Source organism: Nicotiana attenuata, unplaced genomic scaffold (genome assembly GCF_001879085.1).
Source record: "Nicotiana attenuata strain UT unplaced genomic scaffold, NIATTr2, whole genome shotgun sequence".
Classification (NCBI taxonomy): domain Eukaryota; kingdom Viridiplantae; phylum Streptophyta; class Magnoliopsida; order Solanales; family Solanaceae; genus Nicotiana; species Nicotiana attenuata.
This window is the reverse complement of record NW_017672104.1, coordinates 79070-96445: the sequence shown is the minus strand read 5'-3', so window position 1 is coordinate 96445 and position 17376 is coordinate 79070. Positions and strand designations below refer to the sequence as shown.

Here is a 17376-nt window from a genome sequence, read left to right as displayed (position 1 = left end):
ACCTAACCCCCCCCCCTCTATCTAAGTATAATTTTTTTTATATAAATTTATTATTTATATTGACATTGTAAAATTGTTACTCTTATGCCCAATTTATGCGGCGAAGCTCGGATTTCGAGAGTCAAACTTCTTATCTTTGACCATGATTTCGGACATAGGATCTATAAGTTTTTGGAAATAAAATTTATATATTTGAAAACTACGTAAAAAGTACTATAAGTCAGAATACTTAATAATTTAAAATATCTAAAAGACAAATAAAAAAAATCGTAGTCAAAGAAACATTTGTTTGACTCTCAAAATTCGAACTTCGCCACATAAATTGGGACGAAAGAGTACATTATTAATGTAGTAAACTTATCATAATAGATTAAGTATTATTTTTATCAAATTACTAATTACAGTAATTCTTTATTACAAATTACCTATAATTACCTTATAGTAAATGATGTGACTTTATAAGTAATTTTTACACTATTATATAGACCTAAGCTCGAACTAGTAGTACATACTATATTTTGCCAATTGCCACATTGTATATGTATATGTTATTGGCTGTATGCTGCTTGTAACCAGAATGTGTAGAGCTGTGTGCCATTTGTAGTTTATCGAGCTAAATTCCAATTACCAATACTAATGTTATAATAGTATTTTAAGAGCATAGAACAGCAGCTAAATCAAAGTGTGACTAGGAGATTGATTCGTTACTGCCACCAGATGCCTCAAATGTAACATTTTGTCTATTTAATTTTTTTGTTTAAAAATAAAACTGTATCTAGTTTTGACCTTTCTCCTTCTTTTTTTCTGATGAAGGAAGTGAAATTTATACAGTGCGGATGTAGTGTTAAAATGACGGGTTCAATTGAACCTATTACTTTCGACGCAGAGTATAATTTATATGTAAAAGCTCGTTACATTTTAAAAAAAAAGAGATATGAACCCATAAGGCCATAACTTTAAAAATATAATGAGTTCAATGCAAAAATCCTTAAATATTGAATCCATAAAATTTAAAACATGTATCCACCTCTATATTTATACCACTTTAAATATAAATCGAGGATTATAAGACTCCCGCAATATTTAAGTGTGCAACTGAAGAAAGGAGAATTGAGTACACCAAGTTTTTATATAGTAGTAGTAATAATAAACAAAATCTGCAGAAAGTCTGAAACAGATGAAAAGGATGTAAATTGATGGGATTGTGAAAGTAACTTTTGACAATCTGCGGAGAAATTACTCTTAAATTTTTTATTGGTATTGAAACTGAGAAGTGAGAACGTGAAAGTAGAAAAGTTTGAGACCTTTTCATTACTTCTTTCTTCTTTTGATAATCTTCAGAGATCAGGAATAAAATGATTACAAAATAATTAATCTTTTTTGGACCCACTTGTGTTTGGTTCAAAAAATATGGGGACCAGTTCTGTTCATTTTGCAATTCCCAAGGGGTAGTCCGTGAATCTGTATTTTGTGTGATACTCTTCAAGTCATGTGTGCTACAGTAGACTGAGCGTGTGGGGTTCCCGCTGTGATTTTCTGTACGTCTCATCTTTGATAATATAATTTTGTTCTTCGGGTGTGCTTGGTACGAAATTTTATTATTTATTTTTTCTTGTTTAGCTGGTGAGCGAAAAAAACTTTTCGAAAAATATTTTCTAATGTTTGGTTAGAGTGTAGAAAATATTTTTTTTATGTTACTCTCCTCACCCCCTTCCCCCAAGTCCCCGTGTTTCTTTGCTCTCCCCCTCTCCCCAAATACCCAAGTTTTCATAACTCTATTTTCTTCAACAATTTGATTATTCTTCTAAAAATTCACACAAACTCAAAGGAACTAATGTGCCGCTTTACCTTTTTACGCAAAACAACGTTAAAATTTATGATCCATAACTATAAACAAAATACTCTTTTTTTGATTGAAAAGAAAGTACTTTTTCTACGACATGAAAATAAAGTAATCATTTTATTGAAATAAATGAAAATGCTTTTTCTTCATCATCAAAAGAAAATGCTCATTTTATTGAATGAAAGAAAATATTTTTTCTACATCATGAAAAGAAAATACATTTTTTGTTAAAATAAAAAAAATACTTTTTTATATCATGAAAAGGAAAATATTCATTTGTTGAAATAAAAAAAAAAGTATATTATTTTTATTTAGGATGGGGGTGGGGGTGGGTAGGGTGGGATAGGGGTGGGTTGGGTAGGTGGGGTGTGGGGGTGGGTTGGTGGGGATGGGGGAATAGGGTGGGGAAGGTTGAAAAAGAGTTTTAGAAAATGTTTTCCCTTCTCTTGACATGGAAAATATTTTCCTCCAATTGGAGGAAAATGAGTTCATGAGGAAAATATTTTCCAAAACATATAAGCCAACCAAACATGGAAAAATTGAAAAATATTTTCCTTCGTACCAAACACACCCTTCGTTCTATATATTAGTATAATTCTTGTTAGTCTCTCCTGTTTAACGAAAGTGTTAACTTAATTAAATCAATCCAGTTCAAAATATAAAAATTAACCCTAATAGCCACACACCTAATCGGTTAAACTAAGAGCTTGTTTGGATTAGCTTTTAAGTCGGTCAAATCAATTTTAAGCTCTTTTTTTTGGCTTTTTTTTTTTTTTTTTTTTTTTTTTTTATGTTTGGCAAAGTTAAAAAGTGCATAATATAAGTTAAAACTGCTTAAAAGAAGCCAAAAGCAATAAGTTGGACAACCCCAACTTATTGCCTTTTGGCTTAAAAGCTATTTCTGCTGAAAAGCCATTATTTAAGCAAATCCAAACGGGCTCTTAAAATAGCCGGCGATGTATAATATATGATAATTGTGTATAATTAATGTTTAATCTATGTATATCGGCAAGAAAAAGTAAATATTGAATCTAGTTGTCTATTTGTGTAACAATCCAATAAGTATTCTTTTACAAGATTAATACAATAACAAGAACAATCCAGTAAAATCCCACAGGTGCGAGGTCTAGGGAGGGTAGTGTATACGCAGACCTTACCCCTACCCCGATGAAGTGGAGAGGCTGTTTCTGAAAAAAAAAAAAGAGGAAAAGAGATAATATATCAGTACCATCAACAAATAGAAATAATAACACCATCATATGAACCAGAAAATAGTGAAATGCAATAACAATAACCAGTAAAGAAGGCACAGTGCTATGAGAAATGGAAGAATAGTGTGAACACGACATAAATTGCTGGCAGTCTAAGACAAACCCTATCAGACTAGCCTCACACCCGGTACGAAGTAGAAAAATACTCAACTACCTCCTAACCTATAACCCTAATGCTCGACCTCCACACCTTCCTATCAAGGGCCATGTCCTCGGAAATCTGAAGTCACGCTATGTCCTGACTGATCACCTCTCTCCAATATTTTTTAGACTGCCCTCTACCTCTTCTGTACCCGCAAAAGCCAACCATTCACACCTTCTTACCGGGGCATCAAGGCTTCTCCTTCGCACATGCCCGAACCATCTGATCCTTGCTTCCCGCATCTTGTCTTCTATAGGAGCCACGCCCACCTTCTCCCAAATATCTTCATTCCTAATCTTATCCATCCTAGTGTGCCCACACATCTACCTCAACATCCTCATTTCTGCTACTTTTATCTTCTGTATATGTGAGTTATTAACCGGCCAACACTCTAACCCATATACAACATGTCTGGTCTAACCATCGCTCTATAAAACTAACCTTTGAGTATCGATGACACTTTCTTGTTATACAGGACTCCAGATGTTAACCTCCATTTCATCCATCCCACCTCTATACGGTGTGTGATGTCCTCGTCGGTCTCCCCGTCCTCCTGGATAACCGACCCAAGGTACTTGAAACTGCCTCTCTTGGGGCTGACTTGTGATCCAATCCTCACGTACATACCCGCTTCCCTCGACTCGACGCTGAACTTGTACTCCAAGTATTCTGTCTTAGTCCTGATCAACTTGAAGCCCTTAGACTCAAGGGACTGTCTCCAAACCTCCAGCCTCTCGTTAACACCGACTCGCGTCTTATTAATCAGAATTATGCCATCGGCGAATAACATACACCATGGCACCTCTCCCTGGATATGTCGTATCAGTGCGTCCATCACCAGCGCAAATAAGAACGGGATGAGTGCAGATCCTTGATGTAACCCCATAACAACCGAAAAATGCTTTGAGTCGCCTCCCACTGTCCTAACCCGAGTCTTAGCTCCTTCATACATGTCCTTGATCGCTCTAATGTAAACTATTGGCACACCTTTTGCCTCCAAGCATCTCTAGAGAACCTCCCTAGGAACCTTGTCACACGCTTTCTCTAGGTCAATAAACACCATGTGCAGATCCTTCTTCCTATCCCTGTATTGTTCCACCAACCTCCTAATAAGGTGGATAGCTTCCGTGGTTGAACGCTCCGGCATGAACCCGAACTGGTTGTCGGATATAGACACCGTCCTCCTCACCCTCACATCCACTACCCTCTCCTAAACTTTCATGGTATGACTTAGTAACTTGATACCCTTTTAAGATATTAATAAGATATTAATTAATATTAGAGATAATATAATGAGTAATTTAGTCAAATAATTTTTATTGTTAATACAATTAAATGATGTCTTAACGAGAATGTCAAAATCTTAAACACTTATTTTGGATTCGAGGAATGATATACAACAGTATATAACAGCACACAAAATGAAAGAAAAGACTAATTTTTTACACATTGGTGCTTTAAGAATCTTGTGCTTTTAAGCATATCTAAAATCTTAGTCCGGTCTCGGATTCGAGTGCTGTAATTGAGAAATTAAACTCTTACTAGGAAATATTTTCTTCTCTAATACATCTTATCCGATGCGAATTTGAACTAGTCAGGCCTATAAATTTCAAACACCAGATGAATAAACAATAAGAGGCTATTTTTATATTTTTCTTCATTCTGATTGATTATTTTATTCTGTGATGACCCAAAGGTCATCTTTTGTTTTAGAATCCGATTCCGTATTCCGAGGTCTTGAAAATCTCATTCTCTTTCTTCTAGATTTACGTGCACAGTCTGGGCGTATTTTCGAAAAGGCTTTATATGAAAATTTGAGAAAAAACATTGAGTTTTGCCTTTAAAATTGATTTAAGTTGACTTCGGTCAATATTTTTTAGTAAACGGATCCGGACCCATGATTTGACGGTCCCGTAGGGTCCGTAGAAAAATATGGGGCGTATGCCCGGAATTGAATTCCGAGGTCCCTAGTCCGAGAAATGAATTTTTGAAGAAAATTATTAACTGAAAATATAATGGTTTTTAGAAATTGAATAATCTTTGATATTGTTGGTATCGGGCCTGTATTTTAGTTCCGGAGCCCGATACAGGTCCGTTATGATATTTATACCCTATCTGTGAAATTTGGTAAAAAACGGAAGCGATTTGACGTGATTCGGACCTTTTGTTGAGAAAATAGGAAGTTTGAAACTATCTTGAAAATTTCATGCGTTTTGGTGTTGAATTCATAGTTCTAGGTGTTATTTTGGCGATTTGATCGCATGAGTAAGTTCGTATGATGTCTTATGACTTGTGAGCATGTTTGGTTTGGAGCCCCGAGGGCTCGGGTGAGTTTTGGATAGGCTACAGAGTGATTTCATCTTAAGGAAAATTGCGAAGTCTGGCTCGCAAATGCGAGCATCGCATTTTGCTAAGAATTTTCGCATTTGCGACCAGTACGGCTGGCAGGGGACCTTCGCCTTTGCGAAGCTCATTGTCGCAATTGCGACTGGAACAGAGGCCGCATTGCGATCATTGTTCGCATTTGCGATGATAGCAGGACCAGGTCATTCTTTGCATTTGCGAAGCTATATCTGCATTTGCGAGTTCGCATTTGCGAACGTGGGATCACAAATGCGATACCTGCAACTGTTCAAAACATAACTTAAATGAGGTTTTCACCCATTCTTCACATTTTTCAAAACCTAAACATCAAGAGGCGATTTTTCAAAGACCATTTCTTCCCCAAATCTTAGGTAAATGATTCTTAACTTATTTCTTTCAATCTATTTCATCTTTTTACAAGATTTCATCATAAAATCTAGGGTTTTTCATGGTGGGATTGGGTGTTTTTGGGTAGAACCTAGGAATTTCGAAATTTAGGGATTTGGACCTCAATTTGAGGTCGGATTCCAAAACCAACTGTATACCGGGCTCGGGGGTGAATGAGTAATCGGTTTTGGTCCAAAATTTGAGTTTTGACCAAGCAGGCCCGGGGTCGATTTTTGACTTTTTTGGAAAAATGTTGGGAAATCTATAATTATGAATTGGAATTGGTTTCTTTAGCGTTTATTGTTGTTATTAAGTTAAATATGGCTAGATACTAGTGGATTGGTGGAGGAATCGAGAGGTAAAGCGGTGTTTGAGCTGTGAATTACCCGTTGGCTTGAGGTAAGTGTTTAGTCTAACCTTGACTTGAGGGATTAGGTATCCCCGACTTGCTTTCTATGTGAAATACCATGTGTGTGGCGTATAGGTGTGGTGACGAGCACCTATGCGTCACCAAATTACTTGTTTAGCCTGTTCCCTTGCTCCGTTTCCCAATATATTGCTCTCCTGTCTTACGTGCTACTTGCTTATTGATGCTTCCATGTCTAATTGCTACTTGTTAAATGTTGCTTCTCTATTGGTGTTGTTAATTGTTCCATTGTTCCGTTATATCATACTGTTGGTTTATGTTGCTTTATTGGTGCTTCATGGTACACTTTGGTTGGTCTCGCTGTGTAGTTTTAAGTGGTAAAGTTTCATAAATATAGTGATATTCCATTGTGTTGGTTTGAGGTATAAGTGTTGTGGAGGGTTCGAGTTAACTTGTGAAACACTTGTCTTTATTTTGTGATTGGTGCTGATATATATACTGGGATCGGGTTGCACGCCGCAATAAGAGGAATAAGGGTGGATGTGATTGTCTGGTGGGATCGGGTTGCATGCCGCAATAGGAGGAATAAGGGTGAATGTGATTGTCTGGTGGGATCGGGTTGCACGCCGCAACAAAGAGTAATAAGGGTGGACAGGTGAGATCAGGTTGCACGCGGCAACAGGAGGAATAAGGGTGATATATTGAGGAGTAATAAGGGTGGACTGGTGTGATCGGGTTGCACGCTGCAACAAGGAGTAATAAGGGTGAATATTTGTACTGTTGTTGATTATATGGTGGGATCGGGATGCGCGCCACATCATTTGTTGTTTATGTATTCATATTCTGCTGAGATTCATTTTTGTGGTGTTGAAACTCCCTTAAGGATTGGTTATAGCTGAGTATTGGTGGAACGACTGGGTTCCGTATTTATTTAATGCAAGTTACTGTTATATTTCATTCTGTATTTCCTTTCTTTTTTAGTATAAACTGTTGCAGGTTATATATGTTGTTATGCCCCCCCGTATCCTCGTCACTACTTCGTCGAGGTTAGGCTCACTACTTACCAGTACATGGGGTCGATTGTACTGATACTGCACTCTGCACTTCCTGTGCAGATATCGGAGCTAGTGGCTGATCGAGAGGTTGGTTGCTGTTACTGCACTCAGGAGACCTAAGGCAGTCCTGCAGGCGTTCGCAGGCCCTGGCATCCCCTCCTATCTTTACTTCATTTCTGTTTTACTTTCTCTGAGACAGATGTATTTTCTTTCAAACCATTACTTGTAGTATTCGTAGACTGTTCGTGAGTTGTGACACCAGTTTCTGGGTGGTATCTATTTTTGCGTTCGTTATTAGTATAAGAGTAATTAGTTAAATCATGTACTTTCGCTTTTATTTCCGTTGATTTAGTTTTGTTAAATTTTAATTATAAAATGATAAAGGAAAAAAGTGTAATATTCTGTAACGTTGGTTTGCCTAGCGAATGCAATGTTAGGCGCCATCACGGTCCCGAAGGTGGGAAATTCGGGTCGTGACAAGTTGGTATCAGAGCACTTGGTTGCCTAGGTCTCACAATTCACGAACAAGCTTGGTAGAGTCTGAGGGATCGGCGCGGAGACGTCCGTGCTTATCCCAGAGGCTACAGAGTTAGGAACAATTTCACTTCTATTCATCTCTGTCGTGCGGTTTGTTCTCTCAATGCTAATTGAACTTCTACTCTGTTCTTCCGCAAATGGCGAGAACACGTACCGCTTCATCAGCTGAGCAGCAGCCCGAGCCCCCAGTGGCAGCTCCTACGAGGGGCAGAGGACGAGGCCGAGGACGTGCTAGAGGCCGAGGCAGGGGCAGGGCTCAGCCCAAAGCTCGAGCAGCAGCACTAGCGGCGGAGCCTCAGGTTGTGTTCGATGATGAGGTTTCAGCCCAGACGTTCCAGCGAGCCCTGCTCAGGTCCCAGAAGGGTTCATAGCTACCCCGGTACTTCAGGATGCTTTGGTCCATCTAGTGGGCCTCATGGAGAGTGTTACTCAGGCCAGCATACTTCCAGTAGCACCAGCCGTCTCTCGAGCTGGGGGAGGAGCACAGACTCCCTCTACTCACACTCCGGAGCAGATGACTCCCCAATTTCAGACTCCAGTAGCTCAGCGAGTTGGGGTAGTCCCACCTGGTGTTGTAGCACAGACCGGTGATGGATCAGCTATGTCTTCTGATGCCTTATGGAGATTGGACATGTTCACCAAGCTTTTCACTACTACTTATAGCGGTACATCTTCAGAGGATCCCCAGGACTATTTGGACAGTTGTCACGAGGTTCTACGGAACATGGGGATAGTGGAGACCAATGGGGTCGACTTTGCTGCTTTCTGTCTGTCAGGTTCCGCCAGGAAATGGTGGAGAGATTATTGTTTGGCCAGATCAGCTGGGTCACCAGCTCTCACTTGGGACCAGTTCTCGCAGCTATTCTTGGAGAAGTATCTTCCTATCACTCAGAGAGAGGACTATCGAAGGCAGTTTGAGCGCCTTCAGCAGGGTTCTATGACCGTCACTCAGTATGAGACCAGATTTGTGGACTTGGCCTGTCATGCTCTTCTTATACTTCCCACCGAGAGAGGGAGGGTGAGGAGGTTTATTGAGGGACTTGCTCAGCCTATCAGATTGCAGATGGCTAAAGAGACAGGGAGTGAGATTTCTTTCCAGGATGCAGCCAATGTGGCCAGACGAGTTGAGATGGTTTTAGCTCAGGGGAGTGGTCAGGGGTCTGACAAGAGGCCTCGTCACTCCAATGGATTCAGTGGGACCTCATCTTGAGGTTGAGGTACTTTTGGTAGAGGCCATCATCCCCGGCCGTTTCATTCAGCTCTTCAGGCATCCCATGGAGCTTCAGAGGGTCGTGGTCCTTATGTACCTCCTTCAGGGAAGCCAGCTTATAGTGCCCCGCCAGCTCCCATCAGAGCACCTTCTCTTTAGATTTATTATCGCGGTCAGCCGGCCCGTCATGGTCATTCTCAGTTTCCCCAGCAGCAGTATTCAGATGGATGTTTTGAGTGTGGTGAGTATGAGCATATCCGGAGGGCCTGTCCGAGATTAGTTGGTGTTCAGTCGCAGCAGCAGAGTTTTAGTGCCATGATTCCAGCACTGCCTGCCCAGCCAGCTAAAGATAGGGGTCAGGGAGCCAGAGGTAGGGGTCAGCCCGCTAGAGCTGGAGGTCAGGCCGTTAGAGGTGGAGGCCAGGCCGCTAGAGGTAGAGGTCAGCCAGCAGGAGGTCGTCCCAGGGATATGGTTCAGGGTGGTGGGGCCCAACCCCGATGTTATGCTATTCCAGCCAGGCCTGAGGCTGAGTCCTCCGATGCAGTAGAGATGCTTCAGTTCTATTTGATCCAAGGTCTACATACTCCTATGTGTCATCTTATTTTGCTCCATATTTGGTTGTGCCTTGTGATTCTTTGAGTGCTCCCATGTATGTGTCCACGCCAGTAGGGGATTCTATTGTTGTAGACCGTGTCTATCTTTCGTGTGTGGTTGTTATTGGGGGTCTTGAGACTAGTGTAGATCTCCTACTTCTCGATATGGTGGATTTCGATGTCATTTTGGGGATGGATTGGCTGTCACCTTACCATGCTATATTGAATGTCATTCCAAGACCGTGACCTTAGCCTTGCCGGGGTTGCCTCGATTGGAATAGAGGGACTCCTGGTCATTTTATCAGCAAGGTTATTCTTATATGAAGGCTCGGTGTATGGTCGAGAACGGGTGTTTGGCTTATTTGGCTTATGTTCGTGATTCTAGTGCTGAGGTTCCTTCTATGGATTCTGTGCCAGTTATCCGAGAGTTTCCAGAGGTATTCCCTGCAGACCTGCCGGGGATGCCACCCGACAGGGATATTGACTTTTGCATTGATTTGGCTCCGGGCACTCAGCCCATTTCTATTTCGCCGTATCGTATGGCCCTGCCAGAGTTGAAATAATTGAAGGAGAAGTTGCAAGATTTGCTTGATAAGGGCTTTATCAGACCTAGTGTCTCGCCCTTGGGTGCGCCGGTGTTGTTCGTTAAGAAGAAGGATGGATCGATGAGGATGTGCACAAATTATCGACAGTTGAACAAAGTCACCATCAAGAACAAGTATCCATTGCCAAGGATTGATGATTTATTTGATCACCTTCAGGGTGCCAAGGTGTTTTTGAAGATTGATTTGAGATCTGGCTACCATCAGTTGAGGGCTAGGGCATCCGATGTCCCTAAGATAGCTTTTCGCACTCGGTACAGGCATTATGAGTTTCTAGTGATGTCATTTGGGTTGACAAATGCCCCAGCAACATTCATGGATTTGATGAACCGGGTGTTCAAGCCCTATCTGGATTCCTTCGTGATTGTTTTCATTGATGATATTTTGATCTACTCCCGCAGCCGAGAGGAGCATGAGCAGCATTTTCGGATCGTTCTCCAGACTCTGAGAGACAGCCAGTTATATGCTAAGTTTTCGAAATGTGAGTTTTGGTTGAGTTCAGTTGCTTTCTTGGGTCATGTTGTATTAGCAGAGGGTATTGAGGTGGATCCTAAGAAGATTGGGGCAGTCAAGGACTAGCCTAGGCCCACATCAGCTATAGAGATCCGGAGTTTCTTGGGTTTGGCGGGTTATTACCGTCGGTTTGTGGAGGGGTTTTCATCTATAGCAGCCCCGATGACCAGGTTGACTCAGAAGGGTGCCCCGTTCAGGTGGTCATACGAGTGTGAGGCGAGCTTTCAGAAGCTCAAGATAGCTTTGACTACGACACCGGTGTTGGTGTTGCCCACAGGCTCAGGGCCATATACAGTATATTGTGACGCATCTCGTATTGGACTTGGTGCGGTGTTGATGCAGAATCTCAAGGTTATTGCATATGCTTTGCGGCAATTGAAGATTCACGAGAAGAATTATCCAGTTCATGATTTGGAGCTAGCATCCATTATTCAGGCGCTGAAGATTTGGAGGCATTATTTATATGGCGTGTCGTGTGAGGTGTTCACGGATCATAAGAGTTTGCAGTATTTGTTCAAGCAGAAGGAGCTCAATTTGAGGCAGAGAAGGTGGTTGGAGCTATCGAAAGACTATGATATCACCATCTTGTATCATCCCGGGAAGGCAAATGTGGTGGCTGATGCTTTGAGTAGGAAGTGGGCTAGTATGGGTAGCCTTGCATATATTGCAGTCGGTGAGAGACCGCTTGCTTTGGATGTTCAGGCTTTGGCCAATCAGTTCGTGAGATTGGATGTCTCTGAGCCCAGCCGTGTTCTAGCTTGTACAGTCGCTCGATCTTCATTATTTGAGCGTATTAGAGATCGGCAGTAGGATGATCCTCATTTCCTTGTCCTTAGGACAGTGCAAAACTGAGGTGCCAAGCAGGTTACAGTTGGAGATGATGGAGTTCTGAGGATGCAGAGTGTCACGACCCTAGTTCACCAACCGTGAACATGTCATGACGGCACCTGGTCCCCATGACCAGGTAAGCCAAACATTTGCGGAAAAATATAATAATTGCGGAAAAATAGAGAAAATCAAATCAAATATCTAAAGGAAACTATACTGAATGCCGCTTGGCAAGTACAACTCAATATCACAAGTCTAAAACAATTCCCAAAACCCGGAAACTCACGGGCAACACAGGCTACAGAAGTGTATAATAAAGGTTCCAAACTCCAAAATTTCTAACAACCGAAGAAGGAAAACTAAGTACTAAAGATAGAGTAAGAGGAAGACTCGTCGGTCTGCGGACGCAGCAGATCTACCTCGAAGTCTCCGTAGTCCTCCTGCCTCACTGATAGTGCGCCTGAGTGGAGGTACCTGGATGATCTGCACATGAAAAACATGCGCAGGAAGGGCATGAGTACACCACAGCGGTACTCAGTAAGTGCCAAGCCTAACCTCGGTTGGGTAGTGATGAGGAAGGTCAGGGCCCTACTGAGACAAAATATAATAATAATAATAATTCAACAATATAAAAATCTGACAGATATAATAAGTACAGCAGTGAGATAAGACAAGTCAACGAGGCTATAACAACTACACGAGTACAGAATAAACACAGAGTAAACACAGCTCAATACCAATGATAACAATGAGGGTCTCCCAGGATACCGTCCTGTAGCCCTCTTTCTCAACTGTCCAGTGGATCTCCCGGGATACCGTCCCGTAGTCCATCATATGTGTACATCCGAAGGATCTCCCGGGATACTCTCCTGTAGTCCAACCACCAATGTGCAGGGGGATCTATCGGGAATCTAACCCGCAGTCCCAAAGTAAAAGTGCAGGGGGATCTATCGGGAATCTAACCCGCAGTCCCAAAGTAAAAGTGCAGGGGGGATCTATCGGGAATCTAACCCGCAGCTCCAAAGTAAAAGTGCAGCGGGATCTATCGGGAATCTAACCCGCAGTCCCAAAGTAAACAAACAAGGGGGGGAAGCTACCGGAATCCCACATCCGTAGTCCCAATGTAAATGCGCAATCACAACCAGAAGGTACACGGAAACGCAGTACAAAAGACAATCAACAGGTAGTACTGGCCTAGCATGCTTGACGTAGTACAGTTAAGGTAACTTAAGCAATTAGGCAAGTTAAATCAACTAAACATGCTTTCCTGATCTAGCACGGGTTATAATTGCAAGTAGAATAAAGCAAATATGAAAGGAACTCAATCTCAATATCTTAAGAAAAATCGGATTTCCAACAATTGGCTCACGTACGCGCCCGTCACGTCGCGTACAAGGCACTCAAATCAACAAATAACAAATCCTAAGGGGAAAGGTCCCCCACACAAGGTTAGGCAAGCCACTTACCTCGAACCGGCTCAATATCACTAGAAACCGCGCCTTTGCCACGAGTATCCGACTCCAAATGGCTCAAATCTATTCAATTCAATTACACATTGTAAATAATATTGCAAACAACTGATTCCGCTAATAAATTTACAGCTAGGGCGCAAAAATAGGTAAAATGACCAAAATGCCCCTCAGACCAACATCTCGGAATCGAATAATTTTCACATTTTTAGAATCCTCGTACTCTCACGAGTCTAACCATATAAAAATCTCCCAAATCGGAGGTCAATTGCCCACTCAAAACTCAATAATTAGGTCTATGAAGTTTCTTCCAATTTTCCCCAATTTTGACCTTGAATTCGAATTCTAATGGTTGATTTAACTATATATTGATGGACTACGGGAAATCGCCTTCTCCCGAGCTCCCAATTGATTTTAAAACTTATGAAATTTAACCCTCGAAATTGATATTTCTGAACAGTCATTTCCGCTTCTGCGGACAAGGGACCGCTTCTGCGGTCCCGCTTCTGCGCACCACGAGCCGCTTCTGCGGTTTTCATTAAAAATCCAGGGTTCCGCTTCTGCGGTCTTAAACCGCACCTGCGGTTGCCGCTTCTGCGAAATACTTACCGCTTCTGCGGTTTCTCACAAAAGACTCAGGGCCGCATCTGCGATAGAAGCCTCGCAGGTGCGTAACCGCATCTGCGGTAGATCCTCCGCACCTGCGGAAAAAGCTGAGGGAGCCCAAATTCGCTCCTGCGATGCTAAGGCCGCTTCTGCGGCTCCGCTTCTGCGGTTCCCAAGCCGCAGAAGCGAAAATACCAGAAGGGAAAAACTTCAGCTGCTGCAACACTTCTCAAATTTTGCCGCTATCCACCCGAAATCATCCCGAGGCCCCCGGGGCCTCAACCAAAAGCACCAATAACACCTAATACCTTATTCGAACTTGTACCAATCTTTAAAACACCTAAAATAACACTGGAAGTCAGATTAAATCAAAGATTCAAGCCTAAGAACTTCAAATTCCAACAAAACACACTTTCGATCAAAAACCTAACCAAAGCTCGCCCGAATGACCTGAAATTTTGCACACACATCCCAAATGACATTACGGAGCTACTGCAACTTCCGGAATTCCAAACCGACCCTCGGATCAAAAACTCACTATCGGACCGGAAACTTCAAAAATTCAAACTTCGGCATTTCAAGCCTAAATGAGCTACGAGCCTCCAAAATACATTCCGAACACGCTCCCAACCCCGAAATCACCTAACGGAGCTAACGGAACCATCGGATTTCCATTCTGAGGTCGTCTTCACATTGTTCCGATTACGGACCATTTTTCAACTCTTAAGCTCTCATTTAGGGACTAAGTGTCCCAAAACACTCCGAATCCCATCACCGAACGTCCCGGCAAACCAAAATAGCAGAAATGAACTTAGGGGAAGCAGTTAATGGGGGATCGTGGCGTAATTTCCAAAAACGACCGGCCGGGTCGTTACACAGAGTCGAGTTTGTGTGCCTAATGTGGATGGACTTCGTGAGTCGATTCTAGAGGAGGCCCATAGTTCCCAGTATTCTATTCATCCGCGCGCCGCCAAGATGTATCAGGACTTGCGGCAACATTACTGGTGGAGAAGGATGAAGAAGGATATTGTTGCATAATTAGCTCGGTGTTTGAATTGTCAGCAGGTAAAGTACGAGCATCAGAGACCTGGTGGTTTGCTTCAGAAGATTGAGATTCCTGAGTGGAAGTGGGAGCGTATCACTATGGATTTCGTTGTTGGACTCCCACAGACTCAGAGGAAGTTCGATTCAGTATGGGTTATTGTGGATAGGCTGACTAAGTTAGCGCATTTCATTCTTGTGGTAGTTTCCTATTCTTCGGAGCGGTTGGCTGAGATCTATATCTGGGAGATTGTTCATCTTCATGGTGTGCCCGTGTCTATCATTTTTGACCGAGGTACGCAGTTTACCTCGCATTTTTGGAGGGCATTACAGCGTGAGTTGGGTACGCGGTTCGAGTTGAGCACAACATTTCATCCTTAGATGGACGGACAGTCCAAGCGTACTATTCAGATTTTGGAGGATATGCTCTGCGCCTGTGTTATTAACTTTGGAGGTTCTTGGGATCAGTTCTTGCCATTAGTGGAGTTTGCCTACAACAACAGCTATCAGTCGAGCATCCAGATGGCTCCTTATAAGGCATTATATGGTAGACAGTGTCGATCGCCAGTTGGGTGGTTTGAGTTGGGGGAGACTCGGTTATTGGGTACAGATCTAGTGCAGGATGCCTTGGATAAGGTCATGATCATTCAGGATAGACTTCGTTCAGCTCAGTCCAGGCAAAAGAGTTATACCGACCGTAAGGTTCGTGATGTGGCATTCATGGTCGGAGAGCGAGTGTTGCTTCGAGTGTCGCCCATGAAGGGCGTGATGAGATTTGGGAAGAAGGGCAAGATAAGCCCTAGGTTCATCGGGTCTTTTGAGATCCTTGATCGAGTGGGAGAGGTGGCTTACAGACTTGCATTGCCGCCAGGTTTATCAACTGTGCATCCAGTGTTTCATGTGTCCATGCTTCGGAAGTATCACGGTGATCCATCCCACGTGTTAGACTTCAGCACTGTCCAGTTGGACAAGGATTTGACCTACGAGGAGGAGCCAGTAGCTATTCTAGACCGATAGGTTCGACAGTTGAGATCGAAGAGTTATCCTTCGGTTCGTAATGCAGTTGAGGCAGCTACCTGGGAGTCCGAGTCCGATATGAGGAGCAGATATCCCCATCTTTTCACCGACTCAGGTATTTTTCTATGTCCGTTCGAGGACGAACGATATTTTAGAGGTGGAGAATGTGATGACCCAAAGGGTCATCTTTTGTTTTAGAATCCGATTCCGTATTCTGAGGCCTTTAAAACCTCATTCTCTTTCTCCTCGATTTGCGTACGCAGTTCGTGCGTGTTTCCGGAAAGCCTTTATATGAAAGTTTGAGAAAAAAATATTGAGTTTTGCCTTTAAAATTGATTTAAGTTGACTTCGGTCAACATTTTCTAGTAAACGGACCCGGACCCGTAATTTGACGGTCTCAGAGGGTCCGTAGAAAAATATGGGACTTGCGCGTGTGCCCGGAATTGAATTCCGAGGTCCCTAGTCCGAGAAATAAATTTTTGAAGAAAATTGTTAACTGAAAATATAATGATTTTTAGAAACTGAATAATGTTTGATATTGTCGGTATCGGGCCCGTATTTTGGTTCCGGAGCCCGGTACAGGCCCGTTATGATATTTATACCCTATCAGTGAAATTTGGTGAAAAACGGAAGTGATTTGACGTGATTCGGACCTTTGGTTGAGAAAATAGGAAGTTTGAAACTATCTTTAAAATTTTATGCGTTGTGGTGTTGAATTCATAGTTCTAGGTGTTATTTTTGGCGATTTGATCGCATGAGCAAGTTCTTATGATATTTTAAGACTTGTGTGCATGTTTGGTTTGGAGCCCCGAGGGCTCGGGTGAGTTTTGGATAGGCTACAGAGTGATTTGGACCTAAGGAAAATGGCGAAGTCTGGCTCGCAAATGCGAGCATCGCATTTGCAAAGAATCTTCGCATTTACGACCAGTTGGGCTAGGAGGGGACCCTCACATTTGCGAAGCTCATTGTCGCAATTGCGACTGGAACGGAGGCCGCACTTGCGAACGTTGTTCGCATTTGCGATGATAGCAGGACCAGGCCATTCTTCGCATTTGCGATGCTCATTGTCGCAATTGCGACTGGAACGGAGGCGCACTTGCGAACATTGTTCGCATTTGCGATGATAGCAGGACCAGGCCATTCTTCGCATTTGCGAAGCTATGTCCGCATTTGCGAGTTTGCATTGCGAACCTGGGATCGCAAATGTGTTACCTACAACTGTTCAAAACATAACTTTGACGGGATTTTCACCCATTCTTCACATTTTTCAAAACCTAAACTTCAAGAGGCGATTTTCCAAAGACCATTTCTTCCCCAAATCTTAGGTAAATGATTATTAACTTATTTCTTTCAATCTATTTCATCTTTTTACAAGATTTCATCATAAAATCTAGGGTTTTTCATGGTGGGATTGGGTGTTTTTGGGTAGAACCTAGGAATTTCGAAATTTTGGGGATTTGGACCTCAATTTGAGATCAGATTCCTAAACCAATTGTACATCCGGGCTCGGGTGTGAATCGGCAATCGAGTT

The 17376-nt window shown here is 42.5% G+C and overlaps 1 protein-coding gene across 1 annotated transcript; it reads right to left on the bottom strand.

Annotated features, from left to right (window-relative positions):
* Nucleotides 1-3692: 3692 nt before the first annotated feature.
* Nucleotides 3693-4142, bottom strand: LOC109211848. The gene has a single exon (XM_019375427.1). It carries the CDS (start codon nucleotides 4140-4142, stop codon nucleotides 3693-3695), a length of 450 nt encoding a protein of 149 aa, XP_019230972.1.
* Nucleotides 4143-17376: the final 13234 nt, after the last annotated feature.

Excerpts from the sequence above, each read along its gene's own strand:
- LOC109211848 (XM_019375427.1), bottom strand. The coding sequence starts at position 4,142 with ATGGGGTTACATCAAGGATCTGCACTCATCCCGTTCTTATTTGCGCTG.